The 14,550-nt window shown below is 42.0% G+C and overlaps 1 protein-coding gene across 1 annotated transcript in view; it reads right to left on the reverse strand.

The window, feature by feature from the left end:
* Positions 1-10,388, reverse strand: part of LOC1279914 (out at first protein) — a 76,160-nt gene extending 65,772 nt beyond the window's left edge. Inside the window, exon 1 of the mRNA XM_061655789.1 lies at positions 9,550-10,388. Within this exon, the coding sequence (XP_061511773.1) occupies positions 9,550-9,684 (135 nt within the window). The 5' untranslated portion in view covers positions 9,685-10,388. The remainder of the gene's footprint in view (positions 1-9,549) is intronic.
* Positions 10,389-14,550: the final 4,162 nt, after the last annotated feature.

A 14,550-nucleotide genomic window follows, 5' to 3' on the forward strand; every position in this document is an offset into this window, starting at 1 on the left:
AAATATTTTTGCAAGATGGAAATATTTCCAACAGACATATTTGATACTTTACTACTGTTCTACTGAATCATACATATTCGATACCTTTTGAAATGGGACACACTCATCTAGAATTGTCCGATTGCTAACGGACAGCCGTTTTTGACATTTTCAATTGCATCGCCAAACTAAACTACTCGATCAGATTCATCTGGACTGATACGGACTGACCCAGAATGTTCCGGACTTAATCGGACTCGACCAGACTCGTCCGGAATTGCGGAGTCGAAACTGGTATGATCCGGAGTAAGATTCATATGTTAAGCACCGGAGTCGGAATTAATCCACGACTCCACTCCGGATTGCCCATCACTACTGACTCCACTCCGGATTACCCATCATTACTCTATTGGAACATAAAACATAAAATGTAATAACATTCCGTGTAACCGGGCTAAATTAACTAGTTTTATTTCACTTTGACAAAAACCTTGATTGAGAACTTGATCACTTCTTCTTCTATTTGACGTAACGTCCTACGCGGACATGCCGGCCTATACAGGCTTTCGAGACTTAATTCATTACCACGCAGTTGGATGTCAGTCCTTCATAGGAGTGGGAGGTACATATGCGGTTTGAACCCATGACGGGTATGTTATTGAGTCGTTCGAGTTGACGTCTGTACCACGGGACCGCCCCATCTTGATCACTATAATATCCATTATAGTATAGAGATAACACACATTGATAAATGAATATATCTGAAAGAGCGTTGTCTTCGATGAAACTTCATGAAGCAATAGGGAAAACATCGATCGAAAGGACTTACTGTTTCGTTTCATGAAATATTGACGATTATTTACAAGAGCTCCTGCGCTCGGTATTGCTCGAAAATGGACTAGAACTGAGAATTTGATATGAGACATGATTTGATGATTTGAAACATGAAGATGCATGTACAACAGATTCCCGCCTTCTATAAGAGCAAATTACAAATCACTCAATAACTGTAACCAAACTTTGTAGGTTGATGTTGCTTCGGTCAGAATAATGGAATGAATAGTGTAAACAAAGAAAAAGGAAACAAAAACTATTACTCCCACTCTAGCTCCCCCACTGTTCTATCAAGCTTTAATATCGTCCATCTAATCAACGGAAAGTAAAACATAAACAAAGCACTTACATTTTACACAGCCCTCATGCCTGATACTATCCCAGACCCAGGCCCAAGCAACACACCACACCAGTAAACGTTTTTCGGTGAAAATGCCATAACCCCCTAATTCCCATCCTTTCCCTCATCTGCGCCCAACCCGATAGTACACCGATAGTAGCTCCGTCTACCGTACACGTCCTTCCCAGCACAGGCCTGCACGCACCAGAGGCAAACATCGATTACCCGAAGAACGCACTCCTGGTGTGCTGTGTAAGAATCTGAAACAACCCGAACCCCCCATCATGCCGTCACGACCAGCCGACCAGCCGTCAATCTTGTCCCCCAATCGCTCCACCCCATCCTCCCACCAATAGGTGAAAGGCGAACAAAATGCGTTGATCAAGCATCAACCGACTCAACAGGATTTGTATTACGCGTCTATGATTGACGTGGTGGCGAAGAATAGCAACCGAGCAGGCGGTGGAGTGGGAGGAAGGGGATCGAAAAGGCCTCCCGAATGTGAGATGTCCCGGTGTGCCAAGGGAATGGGTGTATGCGGCTGTGTGTGTGTGTGTATGTCCTGATTAAATTTCGTGACCGCATTCTCAATATAAATTTGCACACGGGGGTTATGCGGGCGAAAAATGAATTGGCTTGCAGAGCGCCTGCCTTGCACAGTGGAATTTGGATGTGTGTTTAACAAGCCTGTGTGCGATTAGTTTTTTGGATAAACTTAAAAGATGAGATATTTGTAGATGATTAGGTTCTTACAGGGCTACAAATACTACACACGATGTACATATTCTTTAGGATATAATTCAAATTAATTCCTTTACTCACTACTCCCAAGGAAGTGTGGCAGAATTAAGCCATACACACACAGTAAATGGTTTCGTTTATTGGTTACAGAACGTTCCTTTAACAACCACCATTAAGGGCACCTTTTCTCATCCACACAATAGCCCATAGTGACGACGGTGTTTGGTGTTCCTTTACTAAGGGTTGGGGACTTCTGTTCACCTTACGCACAGAACCATACGCACCTTACGTTTGCGATCGAACTGGTAGCGGACACGTTCATTTGTTCACCACAAGCCTCCTGTTACCGTGTATCGGTTTTCGGTGAAAGGTGAAAGGCACAAAAAAAAGCGAAGAAAAGCGCTCCCTCGCTGCTCCAAAAATACAAGCAGACAAGCAATCACGCATCGTCACGTTCGTACGCACGGGTCAAAATACCCTCCTGTCGTGAAAGGCATCGACCGTCCCACAGTCACTCTATCGAACCGTCCGCACATCGACGAACTTTCGTCGCTATTTGCTGTTGCCGAGAACGACCGGCGACCAGATCGGACGATCTGGTAGACTTATCCGGACACGTACAAAGGCTTCCATGCGAGCAAACACAAACCAGCGCACAGTAAGGACGGTGGCGAATGTCTCAACCACGCAACAAATCACTATGTTGCCTCTTACCGTTCGGGGTCAAAGCGGGGGGTGTACAAAACCGCCACCTTGCTGTCGCCCGCTATCTTAACGGCAATCCATCCCGCACCTCCTTTTCAGGCACACTAATCTGCAGGAAGCACCATAATTTTGTGGCCCCGGTGCAATCAGTCCAGCCCAGCCCGGATTCAAGGGCAGAGCGGACAGGGACCGTGCACCTCGGTTTAGCAAACGTTATTTAGCATTTACGCATTTTCGCTCTCGCAATAGGCAGCCGTAGACATAAACGAAAACGCGTGTTTTCGTAACTGTTTCGAACAAACAACCAAACTATGCCGATGGAGGGATGGGTACATGTGGGTTGTGATAAAGTTACACACCTGATTTTTGGCCAGAAAAGTGTTCGGCCAACTCGGGGGTCGCTGCGACGAATCGACAGAAAGTGTAAGGAAGGAAAGGACGCATTTTTGTGTCGACAAAGCGGAACTGGGGTCCCTCCTTCCAGTGAGCTTCGACGAGCCCGTGACGGCAGTAGATGGCGATGACCGAGAACGATTACTCACGAGAGACTTTCACGTACATCAACATTAGTGCGCTGAAGCGATTGGGCTTTGCTGCCTTGGGCAGAGGGGAAGAGCGGCCAAATTTGCTTTAGACCTTGACAAGCTCGACGACACCGGGGACAGATTAATGTGTTATGGGGATAAAGCTAGGCACGGATCTAGGGCACGAGGCGTATGCGTATGCGGGCGGTATTTATATCGTAAAAGCTACACAGCTACATTAACGGGCAGTCGTGGTAATGCTTCATGTACAAAAATAAATGTAGGAATTCTTAGTGCTGATGGAAAACTACTTTCCCATAGATTGGCGTTAGATTACATTTTTGATTTTCACAGAAATTTGCAATTTTCGTTAGTTAGATTTTTATTTGTACAAATTATTTTCTTCATCCTTTACTTTAAAGGAAAAAAATATTTCATTCGATGCGCAAAAGACAATATTTTACTACGTTAAGATAAACCAAAATAAAAAAAAAAAATCATTATACAAATGTAACATGCACATGCAAATGTATGCACATGCGGAGCGGTCCCGTGGTACAGACGTCAACTGGAACGACTCAATATCATGCCCGTCATGGATTCAAGCCTAGAATAGAGCCGTCCCCCCGTAGCAAGGATTTGACTATCCGGCTGCGTGGTAATGAATTAAGTCTCGAAAGCCTGTATAGGCCGGCATGTCCGCGTAGGACGTTACGCCAAATAGAAGAAGAAGATACACATGCAATAAAGAAATTAAACAAAATTTTAAAATTAAACTCATTCTTAAAGTAAAAGAAAAAAATGTCAGTAAAAATAGTAAATGATCTCTAAACCTACAAAGACCTGTTAGTGGGGCCCTTCACGATTCTAGTTAGTTTTTTGTATGGAGTTTGACAGTTGGAGGCTGAAATCATGTAAACACTCCGTACAAAACCACACACAAAACTAGCCTGCTATTTTCAGTCTAGATTATTCTAGCCTCAAAGCTAGAATTAGATTCGAACACCTGCTAGAAAAAACGGTGTTATTTACATTTACCCCAAGGTGCATTAAAGAGATCACGGGGTGGAATCTAGAATCAAAGTGTATGTAGGTGGTCTCATAGCATGTTTTTCAAACCAAATTTAAATATCACTTTTTGACAGAATGGGTGAAAACTTTTATTCAAACAAGCTTTCCTGAGGCTTACAGAAGCGATAAAAATCAGCCTTCTAAATTCATACACATTGAGATAAGCCCACCTGTATATTATACCCTACTTAGATAGCTGCTCGAAAACTGCTATACAATGCAAACAGCTGACAGGCTGAAATTTCAGCCTACGAACTCAAAACGGAAAGGACCCCAGTGTTAGAGTTGACTTTATATGAAGTTTTTTCTTCATTTCCTTATTAATAATATCTCTCAATAAAAAGGTTATTGATAGGGACTTACTAATCTTTTTAAATTAAGGTTCTCTACTGCGTTTGTCAAGTGGCTTGAGTCTTATCTTCGCAATCGTGCCTACAGAGTAAAGAATAATGAGTTTGCGTCGGATATATTCTTAGGTTCTTCAGGAGTTTCTCAAGGTGCTGTGCTTAGTCCACTTAGTTTCCCATTCAATCATAATGATGTTAGATTGGTTCTTCCTGCTAGACAACTAACCGTACCTCTGATTGTTTTCTTTTTCAGCAACTATTGCTGAAGCTAACGAATAGCTCAGTGATGTGTATCAAAGATGCTATCTCTGCGTCCATATAAATGTTTTGTTTTATGGTTTTTTCCTTCTTCCGTCATCGAGTTCGATTACACTGTAATCATGTTAAGATTAAGGAATCTTGATGGTGTTTCCTCTATTGTGGGAGGACCTTGGGGTAACTTAAGGATAGCAAGATCACTATTAACTCGCACACTGAGTTGCTGAGTTGGAAAGGCAATGAAGAGCTAAGACATTATTTATGCCTAAAGACACTCTACTGGAGTTTAATGCGTTCCACGCTCGAATGTGCCTGTGTGGTATGGCATCCGACTAGTAAGTCTTTCGTTTGTTCACAAATCGAATGATTTTACTACGTAGTCAGTATAGCACTAATTTGATTGTTAACAAATTTAGTAAAACTGGTTCAACTACAACTCCCATGCTGCCAAACAATCGAAATCCGAAATCGATGCCCAAAACATTGAAATTTAAATTGATGTATGCGCATCTCACTATACCCATCGAATCAATACTTTTAATGTAATTTAATCGTTGATTCAATCAATGCAACAACACATTTGTACCGCTGGCGGAAATGGCCCACTACACGTCAAACCCGAACGGAGCCAAAATTAAATTAAACCTTACAACCATTTCGCCCCACTCCAGAACACACACGACTCACCCGAGAAGTGATGTGCGTAATGTGCGGGTGTGTTATAAAAAGATTGTTTACACTGCTTCACCGAACATCGCACGCGCATACACTGAGCGTTGATTGAATTGAGTAACCGATGCTACTCCCCAAAAAAAACTACATGTTCGCAAAAGCTGTCGATATTTGCCGGAGGCCACAGCTCCCCCGTCTCTCTTTCACGGCCAAGTGCTTGTTTTCATAAAAGTGATTGCTGTTTGATGAATTGGTCGCACAGCAGGCGCGATGGACAGAAACTAATTTATTTTTTACGCAGCATATCACACACGAAATGGCTCTCACCCGGAACACGAAACACCCTTCACAACAGGCTCGTGCAGGAGACGTGCTGGTAGAAAATGTTTGTTAGTACAAATCTACTACATCACGAAGCACTCGACCCACGCGAAACGAAAGCACAAACACGTGTGCCAAACAGTCGGGTGCAAACGCATCTCCTCATCCACATGTTTGCGAGTTTTGCATACCCGCGCGCTGCAAAGCCACAGTCTGATGAATGGAAATGCATTCGTGCCAGACCGGGGAGGTCAGCGGCCCATCATCCGGCAGCGGTATGGTGGATCTTCTTGTCAAAAAGTCTGCACCATACCCATAAATTACGCCACACATTAAGTCAAAGTGCCACGGACGGCAGCACCAACGTGTTCCCCGCAACTGCCTGGCCCGATGTTATTATGCAGATTAATGGTATCGATATTTAATTATGCTACTTTACGAACGGCCACTTCGGCCGACCGAGAGCTTGCAAGAGTACGAGAGAGAGGGCCCAAAATGCAACGGGCCAAATACGAGAGGCCCACCAACGTAAGCACTTTTCACTGCCACCGGCACTGGTGATGCTTTTATTATGGACACACAGCCGGCACTCTAAATCGATCCAATTGCTTCCGGTGTTTGCTGCAGCATGGAAAACGGTGGTGGAAGCAGGGAGGGGGGAGGAAGAAGAAACGAAGGCCCATAAATCCTTTCGAACAGAATGAAAGGGCACAGGATATAATGCGGCGCGCGGTGATTGTGGTGCTGTAGTGGCCCGGCCGGTGCGATGGCGTGCGATTATTGTGTTTGCGCCGTGTTTGATCGTTTGCGCCGTTTTGCCGGGATGTTTTAAACATCCGCCGGATATCAGCACAGGCTAATGGGAAGGTATTATTCCCTGTGAGTGTTCTTTATAGTATAGGCACGTGTAAATCGGTACACAACATGTGCTTCAACCAGAAGAGTGGAGTATCAGACGTACTAACATGTATTATATGTACATAAAAGAATTCATTTTTAACTTTCATTGAAAGGAGCTGTCATGATTGAACGTGCAAGCCTCTTAATTCTAAGTAATTTGTTTTTCATAAGAATGTGGACAAACAATTGAAAAACTATTAAGAATTAACACAAAAATACAAAAATATTTCCAATTAATCAGGCTTATTCTATTTTTGCAATCGAGATGTCTCGACATTGTGTTGAATAATGTTAAGGAAATCAGATCTACTTTGCAACTAAACTATACCACTTATAATTGTGGTTTGGAAATTGTCATAGAAATGTGTCAAGTAGGAGAGTTTTATCCACGAAAACATCAAGGCGTTCTTTCCATTCCACAGTCGATTGAAGCCTGTCGTTCTCGACATTAAAACCCTGGTCCAAAATGAATCAAAATCAACGTTTTGGCAGTTATGCAGTAAAATATTTCAGTTTACTTGCTAAGAAAAATTAATAACGGAGATGTATTAAAATTAATTTAAAAAAAAATGTTTTTAACCGGTCTCGTGGTACAGTCGTCAACTCGTACAACTTAAAATTGTGTAAACACCAGTAAAACTAAATTTGATGCACCAACATGAAAACAACCGAGAAATCTAATAAATTGAATTAGAATAAATCATTCAATTTGATTATCTATAAGGAAATTTCTTATTTTTTACCTAATATTCTAATATTACAAGCGTATTTTAAATCATCTCGGAAAGTTCTTCTGGATATTTTTCTAACGGCTACTAATTTCGATGGATTTTTTTTCAAATCAGTCTTCTAAAACAACAAGCAAGACTCGAATCGACTCGAAGAAAAGAATAGAATAAGCCTGAATGTCATATTATTCAAAAAATCCAAAAAAGACAGACAGCCAAATGCAGTTAGAAAAAAAAAACTCAAAAACTGTTTATAACTCAACTCAACCTAAACCAAGCCATATAAAACATTTTATAAACAATGTAAATGTTAGTCCGTTAGAAGAAGATGATGAAGAAGAAAAGTTATTCAAATAAATGCTTTTCATACATATAAAACGTATCAACGTATAACGTTCTATATACGTATAAAGCATATTCCAGCCAAAAGCTGATTTATCAAAACTCAAAATCCTTCGTACAAAATTCCTTATTGAAAAGCGAAACTAGAAAAAAAAACACATAAACTACACGTGATTTTAAAGTTTGTTTTAATATAAAATAATTTAATTCAATAGGCGCTCTATCGACCAAAAAATGCACATTATTGGCAATATTAAAAAAAAAAAAACAATTGCTCGTTAATTTGATTCAAAATTCAGCCAAAAAATATTAAACAAACCATTTCACATAAGTATTTTAAACTCACTATTAAGCTTTTACATCACCACCGTCAATAGCTACATCCCCGATGATTCATACATTATTGAATTGATATTTGCAAAGTGTTTGCTTCTAAATCTCCCAAAGCCGACCCGCACCTGATTGCGATGCAAACTGTCTAAGCCGACCCTGGAAAAGGTATTTGAGGGTTTTTTTTCAATGTTACAAATAGCGTCCCAAAACCACAAAGGCACAAACTCAAACAAAAATGCTTTACCTGAACCACACCAAAATGGTCAAAATAATTCCCTTTCTTGAGCGGTTACGGCAAACAGTCACCCTCCACTACCCCTATAAAAGGACCGGGCCCCATCGGGGAACCAGCCATCCTCTCCCACACGAAACCATTAATTCTTTATCGCCGGTTTCAAAACGTGCCATCCCGCGTACGTGGAATGTTTCCTTCAACGGCAACAACAGCCACGAATGCATAATCGATAAGCCGGAATATGACCGACCATGATGATCAAGGCAACGGATTGCACCCAGGAATGGGAATGTGTGCGCCGTCCCTTCGCGTGGATGGTAGCATTTCTGGGATCGATAGAAGCAGGGGGAAAAAACCAAAGCAAACTAAAATAATGAAATACTCAAACAAACCGTGCGTGGAAACCAGAAACATTGGGACACAAACGGAACAGAAGGAAGGAATGCCACCGCACGTGTGAGATGGACCACACAATTGGACAAATATTTGACTAAGCGCAAACACAATTTGCGCTGCCGGTGTTACGCCGAAAGATACACACACACCCACCCTCACCCACATAAACAGCCCCAAATAAAGCTTCAAGATATTTTGGTTCAATTAACAATTTCACTCTTCTTCGTTTCGTGACACAAGCTTCCCCCAGCAGAGATGGTATGACGGAGTGGTTTGTCCAAATAAGATACGAAAATAATCAGTTCCAGGAAGCAGCAGTACAACCATCCACACGACGTCCACCCCCTCCCATTCTAGCAAGCTGTAAAGAAAACATCCCAGCAAAAGCGGGGCCATTGACACAGGAAGCGGTAAGCAGCTCGTGGAAAAACAGTAACCCCACTGAAAGGGGGGGTACCATTTTCCACCCCAAAAACCCTGAACGAGGTTGAAAGAAAGCAGCAGCAGCAGCAGGGTGGAAACGGGCGCAGCAACAAAGAGGTAAATAATGCACCAACACACCCGCAAACACCTGTCACACTGTGTCGTACACGCGCATGTGTGCGTGACAGCGTACAATGTTGTGTCTGCCAGAGGGGGGTTCACCAACACACGCGCACACAGCCCGCACAGATGATGTCGTCGGCGAGAAATGTCAAAATTCTACAACTTTTGTTTTGTTTTTGCGTCACCGAAGAATTGAACGAGCATCGGCATGCTTTCGGTTGAGGGATTTCATTTGCTAATCCGAAGGGAAAAGTTAAAACTAAAAGCACCAACTAACCTGATTTTGTACGTTGATTATTAGCTGTGTTGCTGCCTGATTTATGATGAGAAGGAAGCAGCATAAGCTTCCCACCACCTCACGACCCATCCCGGTGAGGAGGTACCTCGAGGTTCTACCGCCTGAATCATTCATTTTGACACACACAGACACACTGCACTTACTGTAGCTTTTTGCTACTCACTTTTTCCAACAGACGGCGAACGACGTGCCTTCCTACACAATCATTCACTTTCGCAACACGTTTGCTACGATCAACTTTACAAAACAATCACAAACAATAACTTCCACACAGGCAGAGCACTTTGCTGCACTTAACGGCGAGCATAAAACTGCACATAAAGTGCACAATTTCATGAAAACATTAACATGTGTTGCCGCTCACGGACGGAACACACATACACAACAGCACCGTACGACGAAAATCTTGCTGACCTCGCACATCGACCGCGCGCACACACACACACACTTGTTGTTTGTGAGGGATTACTTTTCACTGATTAAAATCATAATCCGTCCAGAAACAACAACACGGAAAAAGTGCTAACTAAAGAAAGTATACATTTTAACCAAACACAAAACAACGGGGGGGATTCACAATCAAAACAACATTTTCACAAACAGAGTGAATCGTGGCAGCACAAACGCGGCGTCAGTGTCGTTTCGTTCTATTTCTACATGCTGTTTGTTTTATTTCTACAACTTCAAGGGCTTTAATATCATTTGCCTTGTAACGTAACTATTTTACATTTCGGAATTTATCGAAAAATACACTTTTCTTTAGATTTTACCGGACCGAACGCGATGCATCCTCTCGTAACGACTGCCGGAATTGAACTGAAGTTTTACCTTAACTTGTACTGTGCGGCTGCAAGAGCGGAGCCATCGTGCTTTCTCACTCTTTCGGACGCGAATATGGAAATTGTAGTGGTGGTCGTGTCAACATTTGGGAACGATGGTTCCGACGTGCGGATCGGATTGAATTCAAAAATACGGATCAAAAACGAATCGCACACCAGGTGCAAATATTGTAGGACAAAAATATAATATAAAAAAAAAAAATCACTCTACAAATTCGTGTAAGGAGTAACACGTATTACAATTGTTTCTTTCGACTACATACATTTTTGTGCTATTTTTTTTCAACAACTACTGCCAGCAACAACTTGTACGTTCACCACCAATGGAGGCAGTTTCTGGCTGGTATTCAGCCATACCGGCGAACTCGTTCGTTCCTCGGAACGTTCGCCGCGACGCTCATTTTCACTCATTTCATAGCCCTCTAGATCACAAATTAAAAAACCGTATAGATTTTGTACTGGCCAACCTAGTGGTACAACCCTGTCCACTCACGAGCCACGTAAGTTTCTCGTCGATTGAATCCGTTCGTAGCGGGGACGTACGGCGCTCACATGAAATTCTACGGATGGCAACACGTTTCTTGAGCCCGGTCCTACAACGCCGCGGTGAATAACTCTAGCAATCATCTAGTACGTTAGGAAAATGAGTGTAGGGACGTACCCCGCCGCAACGAACGGGTTCAATAATGCCAGCCTCTATATCCTTGGTTTCTTATAGGTACACTGCGTGTAGTTATAGGTTCTTTTACCAGTATAGGTATGCGATTCGTTCCTTATCTCTGAAAGATCTTTTTTTCGTTTTTTAACAATGTTTTAGATTCAGTTCCATGAATGGTGCAGCTTTCGGTTGAGCTCCAAGACATTCAAGATATGTTCCAGCATATGTATCTAAGAGTTCAAGAGCAGTTCTACGACCAGTATCAATTACTCATTAGTTTCAGAATGGGTATATATTTAGGACCATTCCAAAGTGTGAGTTTTATTGTATGAGTTCGGGATCAATATGGGGTGAAAATATATTCCAGAACTTCTAGGAGTTCAAGATCAGGTTCAATTCCAATATAAATCCTACATACCTTCCGGACCAGTATGAGTTCAGTTTCAGTTCCATTACCGGAACGGTTTTAGGACTAATATTGGTTCAACATCAGTTCCAGACATGAGTTCCATTGGATTTAAAAGGCATCTAGTAGGCATCTATTCAATTTCCAAGGGTTTCATAATTATTCAGCCGTACCGGCGAACTCGTTCGACGAGAAACATTCGTCGCTCATGAGTGGACAGGGTTGTACCTCTAGGTTGGCCAGTACAAAATCTATACGGTTTTCTAATTTTTGATCTAGAGGGCTATGAAATGAGTGAAAATGAGCGTCGCGGCGAACGTTCCCAGGAACGAACGAGTTCGCCGGTACGGCTAATTATCCTTCAAAAATGTCCAAAACTATCTAGTAATAAGCACCTTTTATCAAGTCATGAAGTTTAGCAATAGACATTGACCATAAGGGACCGAAAAATGTCGCAATCTATACCATAGATTTTTCAAAATACTTCACATTTCCATCAAGACTACTATAATATTTCAGATACCACCAAGCATTTATCGTAATACAATTATTTCAGGATTTAATTCCAAATATTTAGATGAGAACAGATACTAGCAAGGTCATATTTTTTATTGAGTTTACTATTACGAGCACTACGACATCATTCAGAAAAGCAAACACTACCCAGGTCCGTGACTCATCGCATACTATCGTCAACTATCAGTAACCAGACCGATTTAGCAGAGTGAATAAAACACCAAATAGATGACGAACTGAAACCGTTTGAATACCTGTAACTTTATCGTTCTTTGTATGTTTTACGATCTAATTCCATTCATAGACGAGCTTTGATACTATTTTTCAAAATGATTGGATCTCATAGTAAAAAATAATAGCAACGATTCGGCTACAAACCCATGCTCCACACTTTGTGATCCAAAAAGCGACACAACCATTCGAAGTGCTTCTAAACGTTTCCACAATAGAATACAACAAACAATTTCTTTCTTTGAACCATGGTCACACAAAAACCCATACTACGTAAATCACACTACTAATCCCTAATGTTGCCACCATTGCTCCACCGCTCGGGCATATCCTGGATAATCTCGCCGAAAGGACACATTCGGTGAGGGATGATAATATATCATCGCATTGCAGGTGGCTTTTTTGTGGCGTTTTGTTCATTTTGTCCCCAACAGAATGCAGAATGAGTGTAAGCGAATGGGAGGTGGAGCGCAGTGTCCGAAAAAGCACCAACGTGCCAGCGCGATATTTCGCAGCGGAAAGCGATCTAAGCTGGAATAGGAAATGTGTAAAAGTATTATCTCTTTATCGACGGTATTCATCTTGCATACGCTATTCGGATCCCGGATTAACCAATCCCACAGCGTGTGACGATGCCGTTTGAACTCAACGCACGATATCACGCTCGGACAGCCGTGGGATGATGGGAGCGTAGCTCCGCAAAAAGCTCTTTCTGTTGCTGCTGCTGCTTGGTGCAACATGCCGAACCGGGATTTGGTGAAATGATCGATGAAAAGCTCGGTATACAGGACGCAATGAATCCTGAGCATGGTACGTACGCTGCTTTTGCCCCCCGAGGCTATACCTATTCAACGTAAGACAGCAAACAAACATTGGGACAGCTTTTGGCATCAAATATGTCTCTTTATTGTTCGAGAAATATGTAAATGTTGACTGTTTGGTTATTTTTGGAATCTGTTTCAAGAAATGCGCTACAGTACAGCTTTACCTTCACAGTTCACCGACTTTCCTGTGTGTCCTGCAACTGACCATACCAGAGACTCATATATTTGCACACTTCTCTCGTCACACACAGCAACTTATGCATACCTCACTTCAAATAACCACTTCCGTACCCCCAGTACTGCTGATAGCGAGACCAAAGTGCCAAATCAAGTATCTATACTTTTCCCCCCAACAATTCGCAAGAGTTTTCCATGTTTGTGTTAAACAAAAATGTACACTTATGTTGAAACCACTTCACCTTTGCCAACGTTCCTTTCTCCACGTGCAATCATTTCTTCCATTTCTTGCATGGTCCAATGAGTGGCTACGTAGAAAGAATCATCTTCAAGTGTGCCGGTGTACCGGTAGAACGTGAAATATTCGCTCTCGCAACGTTCTCTCTGCTGCACTGCTAGAGGAAATGGTTCTTGTACGGTATGATAAACAACGAGACAGGAAGGTACACTTGTGTGCCTCGACCGTAATGTTTGTTTTCTTTTTCATCCCAGTGTCTCTCTTATACCAGCATGATTCCATCTTTTGCAACACGTGCAATGACTTCGAACGAGTGTTGTGTTTAATTCCGGTTTGCATTAATATTTGAAATGCATTTGTGCTTCCTGTGGGGCTGTGTTTGCTCGTGTGGCATCCGTCCAAAAGCAGCAAATTTATGTGTAGCGTTAGCTCACTGTCGAAAAGATGTGAAAGTCTTGGCTTTTCCCCTTAAAGCTTAATATATCGCAAATTTGATAGAGCAAGCGTGTTAAAGCTGGGTGCTAGAAAATTGAATAAAAAAAGGTCGAAGAATATAATGCCTCAGATGGTGGTTGTTTGAATTCACACATTGCTTTGTCATTATGAAAGCAATACAACTTGGGCTAGAAAGATGCAGCAAACAACACACAGAAAAGGGGACTTTTTCAATGTAATCTGATGTATAAACAGTCCGTCATGGGTTAAAGCCCCTAATGGACCAGCCGTGCCTCCGTACGTAAAACTGACTATCCTGCTGCGGGTAATCAATGTGGATCACTGAAATCCAAGGCCACTAGTTGGTACAGGCAGGTATTGAGCGATTGTGCTTAAAAAACAGAAGAAGATATGTAAGAAGATATTCACTGTGTGGTGTCGTAGAAGACAGACCTATTTGAAGACCTATTTGTACCAAGCAATCGTTAAGTCGTTCCTTACCACAGGAAAGAAGTGTTTTTCCAGACTTAGAAATCGTCCCGCGTATGGTCTCTCCGGAGGTTAAAGCCTATAACATTCCTTCATTAGGCAGTCTAAATGAAATCAAGAATCACATCCCTCAAATCCCGAGAATTCCTCAATTGTTCATAATGTGT

Source organism: Anopheles gambiae, chromosome 3 (genome assembly GCF_943734735.2).
Source record: "Anopheles gambiae chromosome 3, idAnoGambNW_F1_1, whole genome shotgun sequence".
NCBI lineage: Eukaryota > Metazoa > Arthropoda > Insecta > Diptera > Culicidae > Anopheles > Anopheles gambiae.